The following is a 27,646-nucleotide window of genomic DNA, read 5'->3' as shown; positions in this document are numbered from 1 at the left end:
TGCAGTGAATGTAAAGTTCAAGCTAATAAAGTATCAGGTTTGTTTGCCTTGAGATAACAGAGGTGTTGCGATTTCCATAAAAGTTTATCTGCAGAGTTAGTAAAAAAAAAAGTCAAACTCTAATCAGGCCTTATCATGTTTACCTTTAGTGGAGGGGGAGGGAGAGTTTTGAAGTGCGTTATGACAAGAATTAAAATTAGTTTCAAACTTTTGGTGGAGGAATTTGCACTCACGTTTGAGAAATGATGCCTGTCGGATAAGGGCACCCCGGATTACAGATTCATGGGCTTCCCAAAGAGTGAGTGGAGAAATATCTGGAGAAGTGAGAGTGAGCTTGATATCTAATGAGTGGGACGGGTGGGTTGAAATCAAATTGTTTATACACCAGGATGTATCTCGCATAGTACAGTGCTTTTGGGACAGGCGAGGAGATAGTAGTACAAATTGCACTATGATCAGACCAGGTAAAGGGTCTAATAATTGAGGAAAGGATTTCTGGTGCCATACCTATATTTAGGAAAATATGATCAATCCTAGAGAATGATTTATATGGATGAGAATAGTTGGTAAAGCGTATGTGAGCTGGGTTAACCACGTACCCACTGGGCACTTAAACCCCCTTCCTAACCAGACCAATTTTCAGCTTTCGGAGTGCTCATACTTTGAATGACAATTACCCAGTCATTCAATACTGTACCCATATGAAATGTTTGACTTTTTTTCACACAAATAGAGCTTTCTTTTGGTGGTATTTAATCACTGATGTTTTTTTTTTGTGCTATAAATCAAAAAACACTGACAATTTGGTAAAAAAGAAAAAAAAATCTTTGTTTCTGTTAAAAATTTTTGCAGAGTATTAGCGCGTATTGTCAGAGTATTGGCGAGTATTGGCAGAGTATTGGCGAGTATTGGCAGAGTATTACATAGTATTCCAGAGTATTGGCAAATATTGTACAGTATTGCACAGTATTGCATAGTATGGCAGAGTACTGACATAGTGTGGGCACTGAGCAGTGCTGTGGGATGGATCTGCAGTGCCCACAGTGCTGAAAATGATCTCTCCCCCTCTCCCTCTCTCCTCGCACACTGTACCGATCGGTACATAGGGGAGGGAGGAACTGGCGTCATAACATGATGCCGGTTTGTTTACAAGTGATCGCTCCGTCATTTGGTGGATCGATCACGTGGTAAACGGCCGCTGCCAGCGGCCATTTACTGTGCTCCATGATGCGCCGGGTCCGGCGGACCCAGCGGTCACAGGTGTTCCCAGGGGCGCGCGGGGACCCGATTCTGTGAGGACGTCCCATAGACGTCCACCCAGAATAAGCTGACCGCGCTGTAGCCATCTTTCAGCTATGGCCCGGTCGGCATGTGGTTAAGCTCACGCCAGGAGTCAAACAAGTTATATTTAGAAAGAAATGAATAAAATGAAAGTTTAGAAGGACTGGAAGAGGGAAAGGGTGGTGATTTATATAAAAAGGGAAAGAAGATTTGGTTTGAATATCTACATAGTATCACAGTATCTCATTTATGAGTATCAACTACATGGGAAAGAAGGTAAAGAAAAGAGGTTGGGTGTCTATTAGGAGCATAATATGATACTATGGTTACCGCTACATCTGAAATGTGTCCAGTGTGTCCCTCAGGGTCTTTAATTTCAGATGTTGGTACAAATGGGGTTGTATGGTGGAAATCTATAAGAACCCCTGGGACCGGAACTACCTCAGGAAAAGAAGTAGGAATAAACAACTAGCTCTCGTAGAGCAAATGTGTTTAAAAAATTGCAATATGATATAGAGAGTGAAAGAAAAAACATAAGGGCATACTGGAGGAGCGACAAGCCGTCCACCACAGGCCAAAGGGCTACTGTCCAATGCCCTCATAATATTAACGGAGATCTGTGGGTAGCTAACTGGGGGCTTAAAGACACCTCCAAAGGGAGCACTGCCAACAATAAAAATATAATACATATAGTAAGTTTATAACTACATCCCCGCTATTTTCCATACCCTAAAATGCATTATAAAAGCCCAAGAGGGGAAGCGTAAATATTAGGCCAAGGAGCAACCACGTAACATAAAAGCATCAACTATAACAATAAAAACAAATAATAGGACAAGGCTATGTAATAAAGTAAAGCTGGTAGCATACTGCTATCAGTAAAAGGGAGATCAGCAGTTGAAGTATATGAGTCAAATAACAGTTATGAACTTGCAAAAAGCAGGATAAAACAAATAAAGCAGGATAACTTTCTAGCCATCTGAATGACTGGATGGGCCAGGTATATTGACAACTGGCATTGGATAAAGAAATGAAGATGATCAGTCCATAGAGTCTTCTGGAAGGGGCATAAGAAAAACAACCATGTTTTGATTGCCCCTGAGACTTCTATCACTTCCATTAGCCGCTGGTTTTTGCAGAGAGTGGGGGGCTGATCGACTTTGCATGCTGTTTTAGTTAAGAGGGTTTTCTAAAAGCTGCATGTTTTGTAAGAAAGACTGAAGTTCTTCAGCATAATAGCAGACATATTTAGAGCCTTGGTGCGTGAAACTAATAGAAAATGGGAAACCCTGTCCATTTCCATTCGTTCGACTGGTATAGATGGCTGTAGTTCCTGAAATAGGACCAGCATGGTAGCTTGTAAATCAGTGACAGATTCCCCCAAATATGTATGTTAGAATGATGGGCCCTATTTTCATAATCCTCTAAACTGGATTGGAGGACTATATTTTCCTCTTTGAGATTTTCGATTTCAGTCATATAAGCTAGTGTGCTATTTTCCAGTTCATCAACCCTTAACTCAAGGTTAGCAGTGCGTTGGCCCAATTCTCTGATTTCCTTAGTCAGACTGTCTGTAATATGATCTGAAGTCTGTTTAGGGGCTTTGTGAAGCAATTTCTCAAATTGCCTCAGTATAGTAAAATGAGCAGGGCCTGTAAAAGATGTAAATTGTGGCACTTGTGTTGATGAATCAGAGTCAGATATCTCCTGTGTTACCACTATTACCTTAGAGCGATAAGAGGGTTTCACAGAGCGTGAGGAAACAGGAGGAGGGGATTGAGCCGGTGAAATTTTGACTGAAGCCCGGGCCAGCGCATCTTTGACTTTTTTTAACTTCATTCTCGGGCGCGAACATCAGAGAACCATGGCCTGAGTTATTGAGGGTTTATCACTGGTTAGGCAGCAGATTTTTGACAGTGGAACCGAGCTGGGACATGTGAGAGAATGGCAGAAGCATCCCTTCAGCAGTTGAGCACTAAGCTGGCATGTCTGCTCAGTCAGGCTTCAAGCCTCACCCCCTGGGGGCTGCCATTTTCGTGAAGCCCAGAGCCCAAGCAGTAAATCATAAAGCAGAACTAAACCCATTGAATTAACGGTTTCAAAAACAGTTACATTCCTGGAATGCCAGGATTGCTAAGTGTTACATTTGCTTCTGTCCTCAACCGAACTGTTAAGCCATCAAATGGCTGGTGTCATAACCGATCACATGTAAAGGCTTAATTCCAGTTCAGCGCTGTCAGCAGATCTACAAACTCGAAAGTGCCTAAAAATGCCTAAAAAATGGAGAGCAACTTAGCAAGTGCAGAGCAGGGTGAAACAGTGTATTACTGGATTTTAAACAGTATAGGCACCTATTTTTTTATGTTTTACATAGCTATACCTGCAAAAGAGGCCAATTAGGACTTAGTTTTCTGACTATAGTTCCACTTTAATGGTGAATTTTTTGTATGGCATAGGGGTCCCCCCAAAATCCATACCAGGCCCTTATTCAAGCATGCAACCTGACAGGCCGCAGGAAAGAGGGGGGGTGAAAGAGAGCCTCCCTCCCTCTTGAACCGTACCAGGCCATATGCCCTCAACATGGGGGGGATGCTTTGGAGTCACTCTCAAAGACGTGAAGGGTCTGGTAATGGACTGGGGGGGGGACCAATGCCATTTTTTTTTCAATGAGTTTTATCTATATTGCCAAGACCCCACAATTCATTACAGTTGCAATCAGTTTTAAATTACTTTTTTTCCTTTAGAAATGTCATTTTGCTGTGGTATTGTTCTAAACACAGGAAAACTGTGCCACTTTACAGGCATACTATAGACACCCCCCCAGGCACAATATATAAAGGAACATTTAATTTTTATAGTTTCCCTTTAAGCATTATTAAAATCACTGTTCCTGAAAAAACTTTTTTTTTACATTGATACATGTCCCCTGAGGCAGGACCCAGGCTCCCAAACACTTTTTATGGTAATAACTTGCATATAAGCCTTTAAAAGCACTTTTGATTTTTCATGCTCTTGTCCCATAGACTTTAACGGTGTTCCGCAGCTTTTTGAATTTGCCGCAAACACCGCATAATAGTAATGGTTGGCACTGATGGGCAGGCATGTACTGGCCATTGGGACTACCGGGAGTTTCCCGGTGGGCCGATGGCTAAGTGGGCCACTCTGATGTAAGGGGGCTGGTGATGGGACACTCTGATGTAAGGGGGCTGCTGATGGGACACTCTGATGTAAGGAGGTGCTGATGGGACACTCTGATGTTGGGGGGTGCTGATAGGACACTCTGATGTAAGGGGGTGCTGACTCTGATGTAAGGGGGATGGTAATGGGACACTCTGATGTAAGGGGTTCTGATGGGACACTCTGATGTAAGGGGGTGCTGATGGGACACTCTGATGTAAGGGGTGCTGATGGGACACTCTGATGTAAGGGGTGCTGATGGGACACTCTGTTGTAAGGGGGCTGGTGATGGGACACTCTGATGTAAGGGGGCTAGTGATGGGACACTCTGATGTAAGGGGGCTGCTGATGGGACACTCTGATGTAAGGGGGCTGGTGATGGGACACTCTGATGTAAGGAGGTGCTGATGGGACACTCTGATGTTAGGGGGTGCTGATAGGACACTCTGATGTAAGGGGGTGCTGACTCTGATGTAAGGGGGATGGTAATGGGACACTCTGATGTAAGGGGTTCTGATGGGACACTCTGATGTAAGGGGGTGCTGATGGGACACTCTGATGTAAGGGGTGCTGATGGGACACTCTGATGTAAGGGGTGCTGATGGGACACTCTGTTGTAAGGGGGCTGGTGATGGGACACTCTGATGTAAGGGGGCTGGTGATGGGACACTCTGATGTAAGGGGGCTGCTGATGGGACACTCTGATGTAAGGGAGCTGGTGATGGGACACTCTGATGTAAGGAGGTGCTGATGGGACACTCTGATGTTAGGGGGTGCTGATAGGACACTCTGATGTAAGGGGGTGCTGACTCTGATGTAAGGGGGATGGTAATGGGACACTCTGATGTAAGGGGTTCTGATGGGACACTCTGATATAAGGGGGTGCTGATGGGACACTCTGATGTAAGGGGTGCTGATGGGACACTCTGATGTAAGGGGTGCTGATGGGACACTGTGTTGTAAGGGGGCTGGTGATGGGACACTCTGATGTAAGGGGGCTGGTGATGGGACACTCTGATGTAAGGAGGTGCTGATGGGACACTCTGATGTTAGGGGGTGCTGATAGGACACTCTGATGTAAGGGGGTGCTGACTCTGATGTAAGGGGGCTGGTAATAGGACATTCTGATGTAAGGGGTTCTGATGGGACACTCTGATGTAAGGGGGTGCTGATGGGACACTCTGTTGTAAGGGGGCTGGTGATGGGACACTCTGATGTAAGGGGTGCTGATGGGACACTCTGATGTAAGGGGTGCTGATGGGATGCTCACATGTAAGTGGGCTGCTCTGGATGAAGTCCAGGGCCAAATTTCTGTCCCAGTCCAGCCCTGCTGATGGGTGGCACTGAATGGCACTGATAGGTGGCACTGATAAGCGGCACTAATACGTGGCACTGATGGGCACTTATCACTGATGGATGGCACTGACAGGCACTGGTAGGCTCTAGTAGGTGACACAGATAGGCAACACTGATTGGTGGCACTGATTATGATTATGTGTCTAGTAACTATTAAGGCCTGGCTAGTGGCTCAGGACTTTAAATTTTGAGCCCTGCATTGTAGCTTCACATCAGTCCCTGCCCTCAAGGAGCTTACAAGTAGGCACTTGGTACCCACTTTTAATGTACAGAGGGAAAAAGGTGGAGCCTAAACCCCAATCTGTGGAGCTCTGTGTGTTCCAATGTACATTTATCACCCTAGGATTTTTATTTTTTTATTTTAAGGAAATTGTTATCTCATTCCCTTGAAAAAAACAGCCACACTTATCCGTTTTCTAATGGCTCCAGTATTCTACCTGTTGGAGGCTTGTAGGCTGGGAGATGTTCATGGGAGATGTTCCATTGAGGATCCTGAGTCCATCCTTCTTGGTGAAACTTCAAATTACTTCTCTTTTGGTGATAGTGTTGTTTGTGACTATGGCTATATCTTTCTGTGAAGAGAAAATAAAAACAATGTTGGGGAGGACAAATGAGACTTTGCCTCAGTGCGTGCCTTGAAAACTTGGTTCTGAGTGGCTGCACCAAGACTCAGTACAGAGAGCGAGAGAACCCACATAATGCAGACTCATATGGGACTTCATAGATCCTGGTTGCACAAGGGGCACAATGGTCATCAGCATGGAAAAATCTAAACTCCAAGACACAGTTTTTTTGTTTTATGAGTATCAAATACATTTAAATTGTGATATTTGGATCTGATTTAAGAAAAAAAAATTTAAATACCACGTGAACATTTTATAGAACAGATCAAAGGGCATGTGAAATGTGAAATCCAGTATTCTCTGTCACATAATTAAATATGGTAAATTTAAATTGTTGCTAAAGGTTTGTGAATGAATTGTTAATCAGTTAATTTCCAACCAATTCAGTCACACTCTGTGGCCAGAGTAAAGGATTTCTATGTACAATAAAATCACTTATGAAATGTGCAGTGTGAGTGTATGTCAACCACATGACTCAGTAGACATATGAAACAAGCCAAAACATATCTCACAATAAGATTTTGCTTTCCACCAAAAGTATCCCAAAAATCACACTATATTACACAATAAATAGTATCCAGTGAATTACATAAATTGCTTATTCTTCATATTCTTCCACCGCTCTGCTACATAACATTTCATTCCTTGATGCACCCAGTGTCAAATGAAAATTGCTCACTCACCAAACTCTGCTCTGCTTCCAGGATGCCAAGTCTGCAGGGACTTAGCTCTCCATCTCCTCACCATACAGAAAAGTGCTCACTCACCAAACAAAGATGACCCCTTGTTTCAAATAAGCAGGTCAACGTGCGCTTCACTTTACTGGACATTTCATGCCACTCTGCTTCCAGGATGCCAAGTCTGCAGGGACTTAGCTCTCCATCTCCTCACCATGCAGAAAGGTGATCACTCACCAAACAATGATGATGTCTTAATTTAAATAAGCAGGTCAATGCGCACTTTACTTTGTTGGACATTTCCCTCCATCCTGCTCTGCTTCCAGGATGTCAGGTCTGCAGGGACTTATCTCTCCATCTCCTCACCATGCCACCAAGGAGCTCACAAAAATCAACAAAAGAACTTTTGTTGAGTCATATATCTTTATTAAACACTTGTGCTTCATGAAGATGTCATATATAGACGAAACGTGAGATGCATAGAGGTGGGACTTTGTGTCATCACTTCTAGTTACGTCCCTTCTGGTGATGCAGTTTCTTATAACTCGAGAGGGTCACCTACCAATTTTATTATTGTGGGCACAAGTATTTAATAAATATATTGTGCAATGAAAACTCTTTTGTTGGCTTTTGTGCATCCCTTGGTGGCATGGTGAAGAGATGCAGAGCTATGTCCTTGCGGATCTGGCATCCTGGAAGCAGAGCAGAGTGAAGTGGAATTTCCAGCAAAGTAAAGCATACATTGACCTGCTTATTTGAATTAAGGCATCATCATTGTTTGGTGAGTGAGCACCTTTTACTAGACACTGGGTAAATCATGAAATGAACTGCTATGTGGCATAGTGGTGGAGAAATGTGAAGAAAAAGCAACTTATGTAATTCAGTGGACATTATTTGTTTTGTTATATAGTGAGATTTTTGGAATACTTTTGGTGGAATATTATTTTTTACTTTGAACTGGACTTTAATAATTGAATTTTTGCGTCCATGGTTAGTTTTGAAGGTAATGGTGTTGCATGAATACAATTCTTGTATTATTGCTTCTGTCCTCTACATGATATTAGTTATTGACATTGCCACTTGCACCTGTATCGACCAGATTTGGTCCAAATCACGTGTTTGGTGACTGGCAAAATGAAAAAAAAAATCTCAGTAGCCTTAGTATAGAAAGTTTTATGGCTTTGTGCTTTGTATACCTCCATCTGCATTTGGGACTCTTCTTGCATCTCTATTTATTGTTCCTGGGTCACTTTGGCTTCTGGATTTCTGTTTCTGATCAGAATGAGGTTTTACATTTCCCTCTTCAGACTGAGGATGGTTGTCACGCAAACTGCGGCAGTCTATGTTACAAACACAAAGTTAAATATATTTGTTAATACTTTTCTTTGAAAAGAAATTTGTGCACATCGATTCTGTTTTGTTAAAGACTTTGATTGCCCAAACATATAATCAAGGATATTTTACATATTGGGATCAAGTACACAGGCATTAAATTCCTTTGACAACACAGGTCAGCAAAATCAAATTTACTTAAAGTGGGGTTGCACACACAAAAAAAAATCATTAATATTCATAAAAAATAAATAAATAAATAAACATTTTGATTTTTGTTTTTTTAACTCACCTCTAAATGCCTGTTGCTAGGGGGTCCCTCTTAGTCGGCCTCCTTCAGTGCCTGGGCTGGTGACATCACTTTCCCTCGGTGCAGGAAGGGCTCAGCTCTGTGCCCTCCCTCCTGTAAGTCATCTGGGACACGTGACAGGTCCCACATGACTGCGCGGCCAATCACGGCGCATGGCACCACTCGCCCAAGACACAGTGGGTGGCTTCACAGCCGGGTGCCCACAGTTACAATGGCCAAGCGGAGAAGGAGACGAGCGGTGCTTCGTTCCCCTGCATTGCTGGACCCTGGGACAGGTAAGTGTCTGATTATTAAAAGTAGGGAGCTGCAGTATTTGTAGCTGCTGACTTTTATTTATTTTATTTTTTTATGGTTACTCCACTTTAAAGAGTAACTCCACTTTTGCTGAGAAAAAGCCCTCCCCTCTGGGTGATCTATGTACATTGTAAGGATTTTAACAAACTTTGTTGCAGATTACAACCTTGTGTTATTATGCAGCAAGTGAATCTGTCTGGGAGTGGTTTTATAATTACCAGCCAGCTGCTGCACCTGCAGGGCTCCAATGAGGAAAATTGTAGGATCTCTGTGTCTCTTTAGATGTGATTTCCTATTGGAAGTATCTCACCAAAATTTTTATTTTGTTGCAGGGGATGCCTGGTATCTGATTTATATCTTAGTGCAGACTTCTGGGAAAACCAGCGAGCCAATCACACAAACAGGAAATTATGTTTCTGGCCAAGCTTGATGTACACATTCTGTGTATGGAACACCTCCAGGTCCTCATACTGCATTGCATTTTACAGAAAATGCAGATGAATCACTTCAATACAGGGCACTTATACCCCCTTCCTGCCCAGGCCAATTTTCAGCTTTCATCGCTGTCACACTTTGAATGACAATTACGTGGTCATGCTACACTTTACGCAAATTAAATTTTTATAATTTTTTTTCCCCACAAATAGAGGTTTCTTTTAGTGTTATTTGATCACCTCTGCAGTTTCTATTTCTTGCGCTATAAACAAAAGAAGAGTGACAAGTTTGAAAAAAACACAATATTTTTCACTTATTACTATAATAAATATCCAATTTTTTATTTTTATTTTTTAAACAAAATTTTCCTCAGTTTAAGCTGATATGTATTCTTCTACATATTTTTGGTAAAAAAATAAAAATAAAATAAATCGCAATAAGCGTATATTTATTGGTTTGCGCAAAAGTTATAGCGTCTACAAAATAGGGGATAGATTTATAGCATTTTTATTATTATTTTTTTTTTTTTTACTAGTAATGGCGGCGACCTGCAATTTTTATCGTGACTGCGATATTGTGGCGGACACTTTTGACACATTTTTGGGACCGTTCACATTTATACAGCGATCCGTGCTATAAAAATGCACTGATTACTGTATAAATGTGACTGGCAGTGAAGGGGTTAACACTAGGGGGGGGGCGATCAAGGGGTTAATTATGTTACCTAGGGAGTGATTCTAACTGTAGGGGGAGGGGACTCACAAGGGGAGGAGACCAATCGATGTTCCTCTGTACTGGGACCACAAGATCGGTCTCCTTTCACCTGAAAGGACGCGGATCTGTGGAGGAGGAGATCGATCCATGTTCCTCTATACTGGGAACACACAATTGGTCTCCTTTCACCTGAAAGGACGCGGATCTGTGTGTTTACACACACAGATCCGCAGTCCTGCTCTGTTACCGGGCAATCGCGGGTGCCCGGCGAACATCGCCGGGCACGCGCATCAGGCCCCCAGTGACGCAGCGCCCTAGTGGCCGGGAAGGCGATAACGTCATATGACGTCTGCCCAGAACTAGAGCTGCACCGTCCCACCGTCATATGATGATGGGCGGGTGGCAAATAGTTAAAAAGCAAATGCAATTTTTAATAACATTCAATTACAATATGACTTGTGTTTCAATTGTATATTATATATTGTGACATTGGGATGTTAGCTCAGTGGTAAATGCGTTTTTTCCAGAGAGTCCACGGCAGTCAGTTATCAGGTTTGAGGGCGTGGTAGCCCATTTTTATTAAAAGGAACAAAATAAAAGTTTATACACAGGATTTCCCACACAGGGGTTCTTTTCCAGTAAACTCACACAACAGAAAATGCCAAGCCTCTTGGCTCCTAGGCTTAATTTGCCTTGCAGTTCCCTACTGAACCGGCCTACTCCTTAGCTCACTGTCCCCCAGACTGCAGGACTTCCTTCAGCGCCCTTGGACTTGCTAGTCGCCTCGGTTCTCCCAGCCTCCCAGACCCTTCTCTGGTCTCCCAGGCCCTTGTAGCCACCCCAACCTTCCCAGTCCGTCAGACATGAAGTCCCCACACACCAGGGATGTGGTCTCACACAGAGCGGACAGCTTTTTAGACACAGGTTTGTCTTCACATAGAAGCAGCAGTAACAAGCTGCACACACTCCACCTTCCTCTACTCACCAGCCCCTCGTTATATGGGCTGTGGGCACCTGGGCACACACCCTGCTGGCTGTCCACAAGACCCGGACACAGGGTTGGAGATCCCGTCCCCACCCAAGTCTCTGAGGGGTCTCCAAACTACAGAGCCCCATCTGGAGATCGCAGCAAAATCCAGAGAAAGCTGCCAGAGCTGAAACTCTGTCCTTATTCCATCAACCCTTTTCCTAGTGACAGAGCCTCATTCTTTCACAATATATATATATATATATATATATATATATATATTGTAATTTTTATGGGGCAAAATGCAATATTTCCCATGATCAGAAGAGAAGACGGAGCTGCCTTAATAAATTACTTTAAAAATCTGTGTAATGTGTTTAATTTTTGACACTTTTTTTGTAGGTGAATGGGTAGGGGTACAATGTACCCCATACTCATTCGTATTGGGTGGGAGGCCAGGGATCTGGGTTCCCCCTTGTTAAAGGGGGCTTCCCGAATTCGATAAGGTTGTCAGGAAGAGGGCCCTTGTCCTCATCAACATGGGGACAAGGTGCTTTGAGGTGAGGGGGTACAGGGCCCCCCTGCTCCAAAGCACCCACTCCCCCATGTTGAAGGCATGTGGCCCGGTATGGTTCAGGAGGGGGGCTTGCTTGTCCCCCACCCCCTTTTTAAGGGCCTGGGATGGATTTTGGGGGACCCCATGCAGTTTTTTCAGCGTGGGGGTTTCCCTTAAAATCCATACCAGACCAAAGGGCCTGGTATGCTCTTGGAGGGGGAACCCACACTGTTTTTTTTTTTTATTTGGCGTGAAGTTCCCCTTTAAGATCATCAGACTACAAGTCACAGGCCCTTAAAAAGGGCAAGACAGCGATCCAACTTTGATCTGACTTCAGTGATATTCAATGGGCTGAAGTAGGATCAAAGTTGGACCAAAGTAGTTCAGGGAGCATTTTCAAAGTCGGACAGATGATACCCAAATGATTTTTTTGTCCTTTTTTTCATACAAATAGAGCTTTCTTTTGGTGGTATTTTATCACCTCTGGGTTTTTTATTTTTTGTGCTATAAATGAAAAAAGACAGAAAATTTTGAAAAAAAATTATGTTTTCCTCATAAATTTTAGCCACAATTTATACTGCTACATATCTTTGGTAAAAATAACCTAAACTAGTAGATATTATTTGGTCTTTGAGAAAGTTAGAGAGTCTACAAGCTGTGGTGCAAATCATAAAAAAATGATCACACCTGCAACCGCAACAAGCCAGGATAGTACAAATACCCCCCAAAATGACCCCTTTTTTGAAAGTAGACATTCCAAGGTATTTAGTAAGATGCATGGTGAGGTTTTTTATGTTGTAATTTTTTCCCACAATTCTTTGCAAAATTAAGATTTTTTTTTTCCACGAAATTGTCATTACAATAGGTTAATTCTCTCACATGGCATGTGTATACCACAAATGACGCCCCAAAATACATTCTGCTACTCCTCCTGAGTATTACGATACCACATGTGTGGGACTTTTCCATGGCCTAGCCACATCGAGGGGCCCAACATGCAGGGAGCACCATCACGTGTTCTAGGAGCATAAATTACACATCTAACTTGTTGACTACCTATTACATCTTTGAAGGCCCTGGAGCACCAGGACAATGACACGTGACACTGATGTAGCACTGATGATTGATGGCACTGATATGTGGCACTGATGACACGTGCCACTGAAGACAGATGGCACTAATACGTGGCACTGATGACACGTGACACTGATGACAGATGGCACTGATATGTGGCACTGATGACACGTGACACTGATGACAGATGGCACTAATACATGGCACTGATGACACGTGACACTGATGACAGATGGCACTAATATGTGGCACTGATGCAGATGGCACTAATACCTGGCACTGATGACAGATGGCACTAATACGTGGCACTGATGACAGATGGCACTAATACATAGTTCTGATGACAGATGGCACTAATACATGGCCCTGATGACACGTGACGCTGATCAAAGATGGCACTGATACGTCGCACTGATGACACGTCACACTGATAATAGATGGCATGTGGCACTGGGGACAGGTGGCACTGGGGGTAGGTGGCACTGGGGACAGATGGCACTGTCAGGTGGCACTGGGGGCAGATGGCACTAATAGGTGGCACTGGGGACAGATGGCACTGACAGGTGGCACTGGGGACAGATGGCACTGATAGGTGGCACTGGGGACAGGTGTCATTGGCGACAGATGCCACTGATAGGTGGCACTGGGGACAGATGGCACTGTGGGCAAAGTGTTATGTTATTTTTTTCAGTCGCTGCAGCAGGAAGCTCTCCCTCCTCACACGCGGTTTACACATGAGATCATCTCTCATTGAAAGCTCCGATCGAATGCTAAATAGCTGCTGTGATTGGCCATTTAGTACGATCTGTGAAGGGACACGCCCAACACAGAATTTCCCCGATGCACACCCGCAGAGGCGCGCAGAGGGGAAGTAAACATTAGGACTTCCAGGGACGCCCTCCCGGCAATTGAGCACCGCACCCTTTTGGCTATAGCGTGGGCGCGAAGTGGTTAATCCTGAATAATAATAATAATAATAATTATTATCACCATCATCTATTAGAAGGACAACAGGAAAGCAAACCCATATAAATGTTTGTATGTCTCCATATTCTGTTACCTGAATGTTCAGTTCTTTGCCTCCCGTCCCTTGCCTCATTGAAAGAAAAAAAAGACTCATAATTTCTTTTATTGCCGGAGACCACGTTCTGTGCAAGGGATTCATTTTCTTGTTTTTTCCTGCAGGGTCCTGAACAAGAAGACACACATTAGGGAAAGATCTAAACATAAAGGGAATATTATTATATGTACATTAATTTATGGCCCAACCCCAGACAAAAATGAAATGTAAATAGTGCATTGTGTATTAGTTACCTCATTACTCCTCATTGCTGATTCCAGTACAACACCCTCTACCTTAGGTAGGATGTGCTAGAGGTAAGAGTTTTGTTTCTACAGCCAGTGCAGGTAAATTTAGGCAGGCCTAGCTATGAGCTAGGCCTGTTTGTTTTGATCTGAGAGCTGGGAGTGGTTTTGAGAGTAGCAGCAGGTGACTGACATGCACTTCATCTCTCTGGTGCCTCCTCTGTTTCTGAATACTTGATTGGCCCCACAAGCTGCAGCACATGTGTGGCGATTCGGAATCAGATTCTTGAATGACAGCTCCACTCCACCTGCAGCTTAGCCACTCCCACAATTGTCAGCGTGGCAAATTACCAGTAAGCTGCGAGTTAGTCCAACTTACCTAAAAGAAGAACAAGAGTATGGGCACTGTGGTAGCGACACTGTAAAACTCTATGAGCCTACAAAACTTTCCCGCCAAGAACAAAGAAGTAACTGGCAGGTAGACATGTGCGATTCGTTTCATGCCAATCGAAAATTTGTACGAATTTCCGTAAATACGTACATTCTGGAGGATTCGAAATATGAATTGCTACGCTTTCAAATTTTGAACTAAATACGAAATTTACGAATTTCGGATCCAAACTCAGTTACCATGGAAACGAGAATGTTCGTTAATTACGATTATTCGTGAAGTTAAAATACCCAGGAAGTCCCCAGAGCACAGGGACGATGGGAGCCCCTCATAATGAGCACAGCACAGGGATGGTGGGAGCCCCTCATAATGAGCACAGCACAGGGATGATGGGAGCCCCTCATAATGAGTACAGCACAGGGATGGTGGGAGCTCCTCATAATGAGCACAGCACAGGGATGATGGGAGCCCCTCATAATGAGCACAGCACAGGGATGATGGGAGCCCCTCATAATGAGTACAGCACAGGGATGGTGGGAGCTCCTCATAATGAGCACAGCACAGGGATGATGGGAGCCCCTCATAATGAGTACAGCACAGGGATAATGGGAGCCCCTCATAATGAGCACAGCACAGGGATGGTGGGAGCTCCTCATAATGAGCACAGCATAGGGATGGTGGGAGCTCCTCATAATGAGCACAGCACAGGGATGGTGGGAGCGCCTCATAATGAGCACAGCACAGGGATGGTGGGTCCTCCTCATAATGATTAATTCATCATAACGAACATTCTTATTTGTTAATGAACCTAACCAAAATGGAATTTCGTACAAATCCAAATTGAATTTCGGACACGAATTACGAATTAATGCTAATAAAAACGGAATGAAATTAAACAAATTTATTGACGACACACATGTCTAGTGGCAGGACCAACAGGTAGTTTATATTATGGGAAAGTTTTAATAAATAAACAAATGGCACAGAAACAGTATAACAATTATTAGGAAGGTTTTCATTTTTTTGGAGGGTTTTCTGAAACTTTGGGGTTGATTTACTAAAGGTAAATAGGCTGCGCACTTACGGTAGTAAAGTTATTCCAGAGCTTAGTAAATGAGCAGAAGGTCTGCTAAATTCTATCATCCAATCGTGTGCAAGCAAAAATGCTGTTTTTTTTTCAGTCTTATTTTTATTTTTTTTATTTTTTTCCTTGCATGTGATTGGGCACTCTGCAAAGTGAAACTTTACCGTGCTCTGGAGCAACTCCAGAGTCTATTTGCCTGTAGTAAATCAACTCCATTAGATACATGTTTTGGTGTGGAAACCATTGTGCTGTCTCATCTATTTTGCCCTAAACTTTATCACAATTAGCTTTATGTTTTCTTTTTTTTTTTTTTTTTTTTTTTTAATAAAGCTGCTTACCTATTTTCCAGCAGATAGTGATGGATCCTATCACAACCAGTAATAAAACCGCAATCAGAAGCCAGTGATGTCTTATATTTCCCACGCTGTCACTTTGTTGTCCTGTAAATTGAATGTCATAAGAAAGAAAAAACACATTTTCAATTTTGAAATAACACAAATAAAAGAATAAAATTAAAAGTGGGTCAAATGATAGTGAACAGAACTTAGACTGAACCTGCGTCTTACCCATGCTGGGCAATAAAACAAGTTCACTTCAATGCCCCCCTTTCTCCCTTTCATTTCTCCACTGCTCTGTTCAGATAGGAAAACCTGTGCAAACCCAAAGTTATATTTCAGCCCTTTTACACACGGTCAGACATTCTGACAACCAAATCCGTTGGATTTTGTCTGACGGATTTTGTCCGAAACTGTTGCATACACACGATTGGACAAAGTTGTCGTAAAATCCGATTGTACATAACGTGATGACGTTATTTCATTATGACAGGACTACATTCAGGCTAGTAGTCAATAGCTTTGGTCTAGGAATTTGATCTGAGCATGCGTGGCACTTTGTCTGTCAGAGTAGGCTACACATGATCGGAGTATGTTCGATCGGAGCATTTTGTCGGAAAATTTTACAGACAAGTTGGAAAACTTGGTCCTAAGGATATTCAGATGGAAACAGTCCGATGGAGACCACACACAGTCGGATTATCCAACAAAACGGTCCGATAGGACACATTCCATCGGAATCTCTGACCATATGTACAAGGGCTTAGAGCTTACACAACGCCATGCATTTTGCGCTAATGCCACGTACACACGATCGGAATGTCCACCATGAAAAGATTGAGAGCAGGTTCTCAATTTTTCTGACGGAAAAAGGTTTCTATCGGAAATTCCGATCGTGTGTAGCAATTCCGACGCGCAAAATTCCTACACGTGCTCGGAAACAATTCGACTCATGCCTCGGAAGCATTGAACTTCATTTTCTCGGCTCATCGTAGTGTTGTACCTCACCGCGTTCTTGACGGTCGAAAGTTTGGCAAACTTTTGTGTATGCAAGCCAAGCTTGAGTGGAATTCTGTCGGAAAAACCATCCAAGATTTTTCGGACGGAAATTCCTCTCGTGTGTACCGGGCATTACTGTTAAAATCATGTAATGCTTTGAATTTTGGATTTGGATTGGAGGTATTTTTTTTTTATTCCTGGAGACTAAACAAAAATAAAAAAACGAACCGTCCATGGCCAGCTTTAAACTTGAACTGCCCTTTTGCCTGGACCAAAGTCTGATATATTTGAAATGATCAAAGATTTACATTTATTTTCTAGAAGCTTCTTATTCAAAGCATTACATGATTTTAACAGTAATGCCCCGTACACGCGAGAGGAATTTTCGTCCGAAAAATCTTGGATGGTTTTTCCGCCAGAATTCCGCTCAAGCTTGGCTTGCATACACACGGTCACACAAAAGTTCTCTGAACTTTTGACTGTCAAGAACGCAGTGACGTACAACACTACGATGAGCTGAGAAAATTAAGTTTAACGCTTCCGAGCATGCGTCGAATTGTTTCCAAGCATGCGTCGGAATTTTGCACGTCCGAATTGCCACAGGGGGACTTTTTCCATTGGAAAAATAGAACACCTGCTCTCAATCTTTTGCTGGCAGAAATTCCGCCAGCAAAAGTCCGATGGTGCATACACACGGTCGGTATTTCCGACCGAAAGCTCACAACGGACTTTTGCTGGCGGAATTTCCACTTGTGTGTATGGGGCAGAAGATTTCAGCAAAAATGTTCCATGCTCAATGGAAGGGAATACAATTTTGCATGTCACAAGTGTGCATCTGATACTCTGTCAGAAATATTCCTTGTATTCAACACTTTAGACTCCACAGAAACTATGGACAGCTCTTAAAGTGGTTGTAAAGGGTTTACAACCACTTTAACCTACAGGTAGGCCTAGATTAAGGCTTACCTGTAGGTGCTTGAAATATCTCCCAGACCTGCATGGTCTAGGAGATATTTGCAAATCGCCATAGGGCGATTTCTTCTGCGCATGTGGCGGAGTTAGAATGGGCACGCAGTTAAAGGTGGTGGGAGTGACGTCACACGACATCACGTGACTTCGGCCAGTCACAGAGCCGGAGTTCGCGACCCTGGAAGGAAGAGGGGTGAAAAATGGACGCTGGCTACTAACGAGGAAGATGGGGACATCGTGGTCTTCTCCTGCAGGTAAGTGTCACATAATGGGCTGTTATGCTACGCATAGTAGCCCATTATGCTTTACCTTTGCAGGGAAAGAAAGAGGAAGTAACACCCATCAGGGTTTACTTCCTCTTTAAACAAGAGGAGAGAGGAGATAATGTGCTCTAGCAGCAACACAGATCAGATGATTCGATCCTTGCTCTCAGTTGGTTTGAGCGACGAGCTGTCAAACTTACTAGTATAAGGATGAGCTTGTTCTTTAATCCTTCTATGTGAGTGAGATTATCATAAACACTGATATGACTTTCCTTATTTCTTCCTGAGCTAACTTACTGGATGCTTCCTTGTACTGACAATCGTGCCAAGAAAGTTAACTTAATCCTCCACTAGAATCTATCCTATTTGTTTAAAACCACTTAAGGACCCAGCCTTTTTCTGACATTTGTTTTTTACTTAGAACCCCCAACCATTATATTCTTTTTCTAGCAGAGACCCTAGAGAATAAAATGGCGGTCGTTGCAATTCTTTATGCTGCACATTTTTTGCGCACCGGTTTTCAAGCTATATTTTTTGAGAATAAATACACTTTCCACTTTAATGAATAAAAAAAAAGACATAATATATACCCCAATGTTTTGTATAATATGAAATATAGTGTTATTCTTAGTAAATAGATACCTAACATGCTAGGCTTTAAAATTGCATGCGCTCGTGGAATGACGCCAAACTACGATACTTAAAAATCTCCATAGACAATGTTTAAAAATTTCTACAGGTTACCAGTTTAGAGTTACAAAGGAGGTCTAGCGCTAGAATTATTGCTCTTGCTCAGACGTTCGAGGCGATACATCACATGTGTTGTGCAAACACTTTTTACATATGTGGGTGTGACTTACATATGAGTTCACTACTCGCAAGCTGCATTAAAAAAAAAATTATATAAATTTTATTACCTATTTACATTTTTGCGCAGTTTTTTTATCAATATTATTGCTATTGAGAGGAATGTAAACATCTCTTGTGATAACAATAAAGCATGACAGGTCCTCTTCATGGAGAGATCTGGGGGTTTTTAAAGACCCTACATCTCTACTTTACCCATAAAAGAAAAAGATATGAAAAAAATATATATCTTTTACTTGTTTACATGGCCCGAGAACCAGAAGTGACGTTGATGTTGCGCCGGTCCTCCAAGGGCATAGAGATGAGCGGTGGCCATCTTGCCATTGCTTATCTCTTTGTGTAGAAACTTCCAGCATCGGGCGATTCCTGGAGCTACCGATCGGCAATGTTAGCCCTGGAACCACCAGGAAGTAGTGGGGGGGTGGCCCTCTCCCGCCACTTCTAAAAGTTATCCTGTGGCGAATCCGCTTCAGGGATCACTTTTATTTGGAAAGCCAGCTGCCTAAGGGAAAAAATGATACCAGGGTTATGGAATCTAGTTGCAGACATAACACCGGTATTTAACATCAAAGCCATGACATACATTTCCAGTTAGGCGGTGGGCAAGTGGTTAAAGAGACCCTGCGCTTCTGACCTTTAATAATATTAGGTTCCGTTCACATCTAAGTGACACACTTTGTGTCACGTTCTTTTGTGTATTCTTCTCTTACCTTGATACATTATTAAATTACATTTTTGGACCACAGGCCCAGTCCTCTACAACTGCATTATTGGGTAACTGGTATTTTTGGACTTGGTCAATCCTTAAATATCCATCTATATATACTTTGATGATCATTACAAAGAAAGATGTTTTTTTAATCGACTTTAATTGATGTTTTCCTAACATCTCATGCACATTTTTTTGTTTTATACAGTACGTGTGGGATTATTGTCATTTTACCTTTTTATTTTTTGCAAACATTTTTAAATTTATTTTATTATTATTATTATTATTATTGCTGTTATTGGAGCGTGGTACAATTTATTTCTATGCACTTTGACAAAGTTGGGTAACACTTTGAGTACTGCAGCTGGCTAGATCATAATAGCTGTGGCGAGTGTGAAAGTGTTTTATTAGTAATGTATAGCTGATAAGATAAGAAAAAAAAAATGACTCAAGAAGGCTTATCAAAAAGCATTCAATAAAACAAAAAAAAAGATTTTTTATTTGGTCACAAAAAAAGTAAAGATAAAATGGTCACATTACACATGTGACCACAAGATGATTTGATCTATTTTTAGAAAATACTGGTGCGGTACCCTCCTAGTTAGGCTGCTAGAGTTTAGGTAAATGTCGTTTTGGCTTCCCTTTAGAAGGTGAGCAGTGTTCAATTGCTTTTGGCTGTTCGGGGTTCTGCTGGTGCAGGTTCAAACTACGTCCCCCTGCATTCCACTGAGTTCTGGAATATAGTGGGTGGGAGAGTCAGACCCTGGCCTGCATGTCCATACAGCCTCAGCCAAACGCTGGTCAGGGGTGAGAGTGACCAGTAAGGCTGATAGGGGTAAAAATAAGAACATTTGGAAAAGAGGGCTTGGACTTTTTAGGCACGACCAAATCAGTAATTAATACATTAAAAGTTTCTAAAATATAGAAAACATGTTTAAAAGAGATCAGCATTTAGAATAAGTCAATATAATGAGGTTATATAATTGATACTAGTACATAGTCATAGGAAGATAACATGAAACATTTGGGGGTGAATAGCCACTCATTCCAGAGCAAAAATCCAAGAATCCCAATTTTGACTAATCAACAGGTTATGATGGTATAAGTATCCTGCACTCTACATGTTACACGCCTTGCGCTTCTTCAGGAGCGTCAAAATACTTTAAAAATGGCGATATTGCACAAACAAATAACCGCAGTGTTAACTGCAACAAGATAAAAATGATACGGACATACAGGAATTACTGGGTGAGCCTGGCAAACCCCAAGTATCTACCAGTTCAGAAGGGGATCAACATTGAGGTAACTGCTAAGTACCGAAGGGATTGGGTTGATTATTATTGGGTGATCCTGACAACCCCAGGTGTCTACCAGTTCAGAAGTGGATCAACGTTGAGGTAACTGCTAAGTACCAAAGGGATTGGGTTGATTATTATTGGGTGATTCTGACAACCCCAGGTGTCTACCAGTTCAGAAGGGGATCAACGTTGAGGTAACTGCTAAGGACCAAAGGGATTGGGTTGATTATTATTGGTCGATTCTGACATCCCCAGTTATCCACCAGTTCAGAAGGGGATCAACGTTGAGGTAACTGCTAAGTACCAAAGGGAATGTTGGGGTACTCAACACAAACCCTAAAAACTATCACAGCAATGAACAAATTCCTGGATACGGAATCAGTAAGTAAACAGTCTCCAGCCTGGAGGTTACATCCCAGGAATATACCGGAAGGTGGTCATAGGTATGCAAGCAGATATCAGACCTTAGTGATCATCATATATGATAAGGTCCCTGTATGGAGCCGCCGCTCAGGTAAAAACAGCTGTAGCAAGTAATCAGAAGGGGTATAAATAAGTTGATGCCAAGAACAGCAGTCTCTTGTTTCTGGGGGAGTGACCACCTGGGCTGCCAGCAGCAGAAAAAAAAACATTTTTTTCGGGTCCAAGCTTCAGGTAGATCTCAGGGATCTCCACCCAGAGTACCCTGAAGCTCAGGAAGTTTTGCAGAGGATCCAGACTGGAGACATCAAGTACAGGGACTGGCTCATATTAAAGGAAGCGTTAGAGGACCCAGGTCAGGGTACTAGCCCCAAGCATCCTAGAGACTTTCCTTAACACCTTTTGTAGAGCTTGTTACAGTTTTGACTCAAGACCAGTAGCGACAGGCTTATTTATATTTTATTTATTTATGTGTTTGCTTGTTTGTTTATTTATTGATTTATGTATTCATTATTTGGAATTAGAGTTCTCTTTTCCAGCTCTTTCAGGCAGATGGCAGGTCCGTGTCCTCTCCGCTGATGCAGAGCGGACATAGACACAGCCCACTTTCTTCTATGGGCGGTTCGATATTAAACGGACCAGCTGTTTATTTACCTCCAGCTGTCATCCAATCCGATCCACCAGGGGAATGGGTCCCCCGTCCATCTGTTTTTAGGGGATAGGATCAGATGTCAGCAGGTGTAAATGGACTAATGTCCATTTACATCCACAGCTCCATAGAGGGCATTTGGTCCAATCAGGTCCCCTTGTGTGAAATGGGCCTTAGAAGTGCATTTTTCACAAATAATACCTTTACCTTCTCCGAGGACACACGGAATCAGCAAGAAAATATGTATGAGGCTTTCCGTCCACCACCACCGAAGACAGGCATTGTGACCCTTCCCTATTAGAGGTAAAAAGAAAAATAACTTTCAATCATAATGTATCTCATTGTGCCCAAAGTGAAGCTGTCGACAAAATAAAAACATGGCACATATGATGCAGTCCCCCTTTAACAGTAAAAGTAAAAGACTGAAAAACAAACCTCATGCAAGCATAGTTAAGGACTGGTAAGCTGATTTTTTTTTTGTTCGCATAAAACAAATGTATGGGTTTGGGTTTAAATACACTTAAGGCCAGGGGTAGGCAACCTCCTCGGCACTCCAGCTGTGGTGAAAATACAAATCCCATCATGCCTCTGCTTCTAGGAGTCATGCCTGTGATTGTCAGGGTCTTTCAATGTCTCATGGGGCTTGTAGTTTCACCACAGCTGAAGGGCCGAGGTTGCCTAGCCCCGGATTTAGGCTGGTCATATATGCTCCAAACAAAATATCCTAATGCAATACTCATGGCATAATGACAGGTAACTCAGGGGTAATAGAATGGGTTTCACTTCCTGTCCAACATCCATAACTTGAACAGGAAGTCTGATGATTTCTCTTCTCTCTCTCTGTTCTACACAATTTCAATAGACAAGAAGGGGACAGGAAGGAGAAGATTTTCTTTCTGATGCCCAGGAAGTGAGAAGAAATCATCTCAATATGGACACAGCAAAAAATTGTTGACACCGTTCCCACTTATATGTAAAAAAGCTTCTATGATTGAAATGTGATCCATGAATGGAGAATAGGTAGATCCCCCCTCTGCCTCATCCATTCATAGATTCTGTTTCATTCATAAAAGCAGTAGTACAACTTCTAATAACAGAGGAGTTGGGTGTAAATGGTGGGCATAGTTGGGCTCTCTTGATAAGAGCCTATGACAGCCCCTTAGCTGTATATCCCCCGTAATATTGGAAAATTAAGGTGGGGGATGGATGGAGAAGGATTTCACCTAATAGAAGAGACATCACCACAAAGGGCATGTTCTAAGTTATGTCCCAGTGCTAATTTTTGTTTTCCATTTTGGCAACACTAATGCCCCGTACACACGAGAGGACTTAATTCCGACAGACCTCCAAAGGAGTTCCGCCGGAGTTCCGCCGGAGTTCCGACGGAGTTCTGGCGGACTTTTCGACCGAACGGACTTGGACACACACCATCACACCAAACTCCGACGGAGTCAAACGTGATGACGTACGACTGGATTCGAATAAGGAAGTTCATAGCCAGTAGCCAATAGCTGCCCTAGCGTCGGTTTTAGTCCGTCGGAGTAGCACACACACGAGCGAATTTTTCGAAGGGGACCGGGTCCGGCGGAGTTCCGTCGGGAAAATTTGAAGCATGCTTCATTTCTAAAGTCCGTCAGACTTTAGCGAAGCTAAAGTCCGTTGCAGCCCACACACGATCGAATAGTCTGACGGACTCAGTCCGTCGGACTTTGGATGTCGAAAAGTCCGCTCGTGTGTACGGGGCATAATGCTCCGAACACACGAACGGAATTCCGCTCAAGCTTGGCTTGCATACACAGTCACACAAAAGTTTGCTGAACTTTCGACTGTCAAGAACTTGATGATGTACAACACTACGACGAGCCGAGAAAATAAAGTTCAATGCTTCTGAGCATACGTCTAATTGTTTCCGAGCATGCCTAGGAATTTTGCACATCGGAATTGGTATAGATGATCAGAATTTTCGATCTGAACTTTTTCGGACCGAAAAATTGAAAACATGCTCTCAACCTTTTGCTGGCTGGAATTCGGCCAGCAAAAGTCAGATGGAGCATACACATGGCTGCATTTTCCGACCAAAAGCTCTCATCGGTATTTTGTCGGCCGAATTTCCGATCGTGTGTACGGGGCTTTAGGCTTTAACACCTCTGTGAAAGTATTTTCATCTGTGTCCTTGTCAGGAACGTGCTGGCCATAGCACAACTGAAGGCACATGCAAATGCACAGGCCTGCTGGTGCTGTCTTACTGTGCTCAGACTAACACATATGTGCATGCGTTTTAGCCATTGACATGGCACCAAGTGGCCTATATAAGTGCAACAGCTGCACTAGCATATTTCTGTACCAATGTTCTTGTGTCTGATTCTGGTGACTTCTGTATTTGACCTGGCTTGCTCCTGACTTTGTTTGAACGCTACCTGCCCTTACCTTGTCTTGCCTCTGGACCTAGCTCTTCCTTCTGCTTATCTGCCTGATCTCCTGTTGCCAACCTCTGCCTGCCCCCCGATGATTCCCTCCCGGCAGTCTATGCCTGCACCTGACCATTTGTTGCTGACCTGGCTTGTCTGACCTTGCATCCTATTTTTCATCTGCCCTGCCTACACCTGCCTAGCTCCCACTAGAGGTTTTTCCACAGTGGGCCACCAGCCTTTCTGCACCTACTACCAGCCACTGTCTACTGCTGCCTGCTGCCTGCTGTCTGCCATCCCAGGGTCTGCTGCTCCTTCTATCATCTGCTGTAGCAGCTATCCGGCCAACTCTGGTGACACAGCTGCTATGCATCACTGCGCACTGTTGCAACAGCAATGGTGCCCCAGCTAGGGATGTACGAGTGGCCTTCCCTCTGCATGTCAGGCTCAGCCTCAAGGTACCTGACAGTCTTCCTGTCCCAGTAACAGCAGATCATTTTCCATTCCAGCGATCACAGATCACAGAGACAGGAAATGGGGCGATCACAGAGACAGGAAATGGGGTGAAACCTCCCCAACAGGGTCACCGATAATAATAAACACTTGACACAAGTATTGTATTGTGATGTTGTACAATACAACAGCCAAAAAATCAGTGCCGATGGGTATAATGTATATGTGATATGCTGAGTTCATCGGTGCATCTCAGTAAGAATATTACCAAAGGGGGCCGCCACTGATCACTAGCCTCCTATGTGTGGAATTCACGTGTGAAGGTGATGTGGCAAAACATGGTGGTGGTGAAGAAATTCCAATAGAAAATATTCGCTCTGGAGAATTTTTATGGTTCATTTTTCTCGCCCTGTTTTTTGGACTATTTGTGCACACAGTTATAATGATGTAGAGTTAATGAATTAATGATTGTGTATATAATATTTTTGCACATCAAATTGACGCTTGTAATTGAGAGTCAGCGAATATTTACTCAATAAGGAGTGTATTGTTTATTTTTATTTTATATTTTTTTTAGCGCTGCAGTTCTGGGTAGCAGTGAGCAGCCAAGAGATCGTTAAATTTTCTTGGGCTCCTCATCTGCTGACTGAACATTTGTGTACTGTATTATTATTATTACTATTATTATTATTATTATAAATATAATTATTATTATTACAAAATTTACATATATATATATATGCAATACTTGAAAAGGTTGTTTTCTGTTTCTGACTTTTAACAGAATGAAGGGGGATTTACTGAAGGTAGGGACACGCTATTGAGGTCTGTACAGTCCCTGGATGACATCTATGATTCGCCTATGATTCTGGAGTTGTGCTATAATTATTAGTTTTGTGAGACTTATGCCCTGTACACACAATAGGATTTTCCGACAACAAAATCCATGTTTTTTTCCAACAGATGTTGACTGAAACTTGTCTTTCATACACACAGTCACACAAAGTTGGTCGGAAATTTCTAACATCAAGAACACGGTGACGTACCACACGTCCGGCAAAATGATGTTCAATAGCCAGTGCTGCTCTTCTGCTTGATTCGAGCATGCGTGGTACTGTGCGCGTCAGAATTGTGTACCCACGATCGGAATTTCCGACAACCGATTTTGTTGTTGGAAAATTTGAGCACCAGCTCTCAAATTTTGTGTGACAGAAATTCTGACGGGAAATGTCCGATGGAACCTACACACAGTCGGGATTTCCGACAACAAGCTCCCATCATACGTTTCCCATTGGAAAATCCTATCGTGTGTATGGGGCATAACTGATCATGTAGAAATAGCTGGAATTAGTAGGTAACAGTAACTTCATCTACAAATAACATTCTTTTGTGTAATTTCAGTTTTAAAATACTTTATCTTAAGAAATATGCAATACACATGACAGTGGCACACACATTTATACAAGCACATACGCTTAAGTGTCTTTGCAAGTAGTTACTTCATATCACTTACCTGTCTTCATTTCGTGATCACCCAATCAGAATTGACACTCTCTGCTTTATATTGGACCTCATATATCTGAGCCTTGGATTCTAATTCCTTCTTTTTGTGTGTTAACCTCCTCGATAAAGCTCTCTCCCTGTTTTCTGCTCTCATTTCCTCTTTTAGTCGGATTCTGGTGATATCACATTACTTACTCGTATGCTAAGGCGTGGATTTTACAATACATAATGATTAACAGACGCTGTGCCTATAAAAGTCGTATCTTGTACAGTATACAGTATCATCCTAAAGTATATATCATGATGTTGGGGAACTTAACTCAAAGGTGTAGAGCAAAATTGAGCCCAAAACATTCAGGAAACACAATTTCAGGGCTTGTTGGAACACTTTTAAATTAAAAATAAAGTAAAGTTCCTTACATCAGGATTCCCACACAGGGGTTTCATCTTCATATAGCATTCAAAGCAAAACAGGAAAAGGATAAAATTATACCAATCCTCCTGACTCCTTCTCTTTGCAGCACCACTGCTCAGGTTTTTTGCTTTGGTCCTTCAGATTGACTAATGAACCGTACACTCAAGCATTTGGTCGGAAATTCCGACCGTGTGTATGCTCCATTGGACTTTTTCTGCCAGAATTTCTGCCAGCAAAAGATTGAGATCAGGTTCTCAATTTTTCGGTCAGAAAAAGTTCAGACCGGAAATTTCGATCGTCTGTACCAATTCTGACGCGCAAAATTCCTACGCATGCTTGGAAGCATTGAACATTTTCTCGGCTCGTCGTAGTGTTGTACGTCACCGCGTTCTTGACGCTCGTAAGTTCAGAAAACTTTTGTGTGACCGTGTGTATGCAAGCCAAGCTTGAGCAGAATTCCATCGGGAAAACTATCCAAGTTTTTTCTGCCGGAAAATCCGTTTGTGTGTACGGGGCATTACAGTACACCTGTGCTCACGTACAACAGCAGCTCTTCTCCATAGGTCCATGCCGAAGCCTCCTAGAGGATCTTCTGCCACCTATATGAGTCCCTCCCGTCTATTAGCCTGAGACCTCCTGGCTTTTTTGGTTGAGCATATCTCCCCTCAAAAGAATGTACTTGTCTCCCGAATGAAGCACTAAACTATGCCTAAGCCTGTGTTATAAAGGCTGTGTGCACCTACACACACACCCTGCTGGTTCCCAGTAGAACCTGGACAATG

At 42.7% G+C, this 27,646-nt stretch overlaps 1 protein-coding gene across 10 annotated transcripts in view; it reads right to left on the bottom strand.

Moving 5' to 3' along the window:
- Positions 1 to 26,616, bottom strand: part of LOC143923449 (interferon-induced very large GTPase 1-like) — a 43,226-nt gene extending 16,610 nt beyond the window's left edge. For 9 of the 10 annotated variants that reach the window (XM_077447127.1, XM_077447131.1, XM_077447132.1 and 6 more), the window contains exons 1-6: positions 26,460 to 26,616; positions 22,287 to 22,379; positions 15,915 to 16,016; positions 13,857 to 13,985; positions 8,311 to 8,454; positions 6,252 to 6,386 (exon numbers count right to left, since the gene is read on the bottom strand). In XM_077447127.1, coding sequence (XP_077303253.1) covers positions 6,252 to 6,386; positions 8,311 to 8,454; positions 13,857 to 13,985; positions 15,915 to 16,016; positions 22,287 to 22,379; positions 26,460 to 26,469 — 613 coding nt within the window. In that variant the 5' untranslated portion in view covers positions 26,470 to 26,616. The remainder of the gene's footprint in view (positions 1 to 6,251; positions 6,387 to 8,310; positions 8,455 to 13,856; positions 13,986 to 15,914; positions 16,017 to 22,286; positions 22,380 to 26,459) is intronic. The other variant, XM_077447128.1, reaches the window with a different exon arrangement.
- Positions 26,617 to 27,646: the final 1,030 nt, after the last annotated feature.

Source organism: Lithobates pipiens, unplaced genomic scaffold, assembly GCF_037356315.1.
Source record: "Lithobates pipiens isolate NorthernLeopardFrog02 unplaced genomic scaffold, aLitPip1_a1.2 Scaffold_22, whole genome shotgun sequence".
Taxonomy (NCBI): Eukaryota; Metazoa; Chordata; class Amphibia; order Anura; family Ranidae; genus Lithobates; species Lithobates pipiens.
The sequence above is the reverse complement of the archived record's forward strand: the minus strand, read 5'-3'. Positions and strand labels throughout refer to the sequence as shown.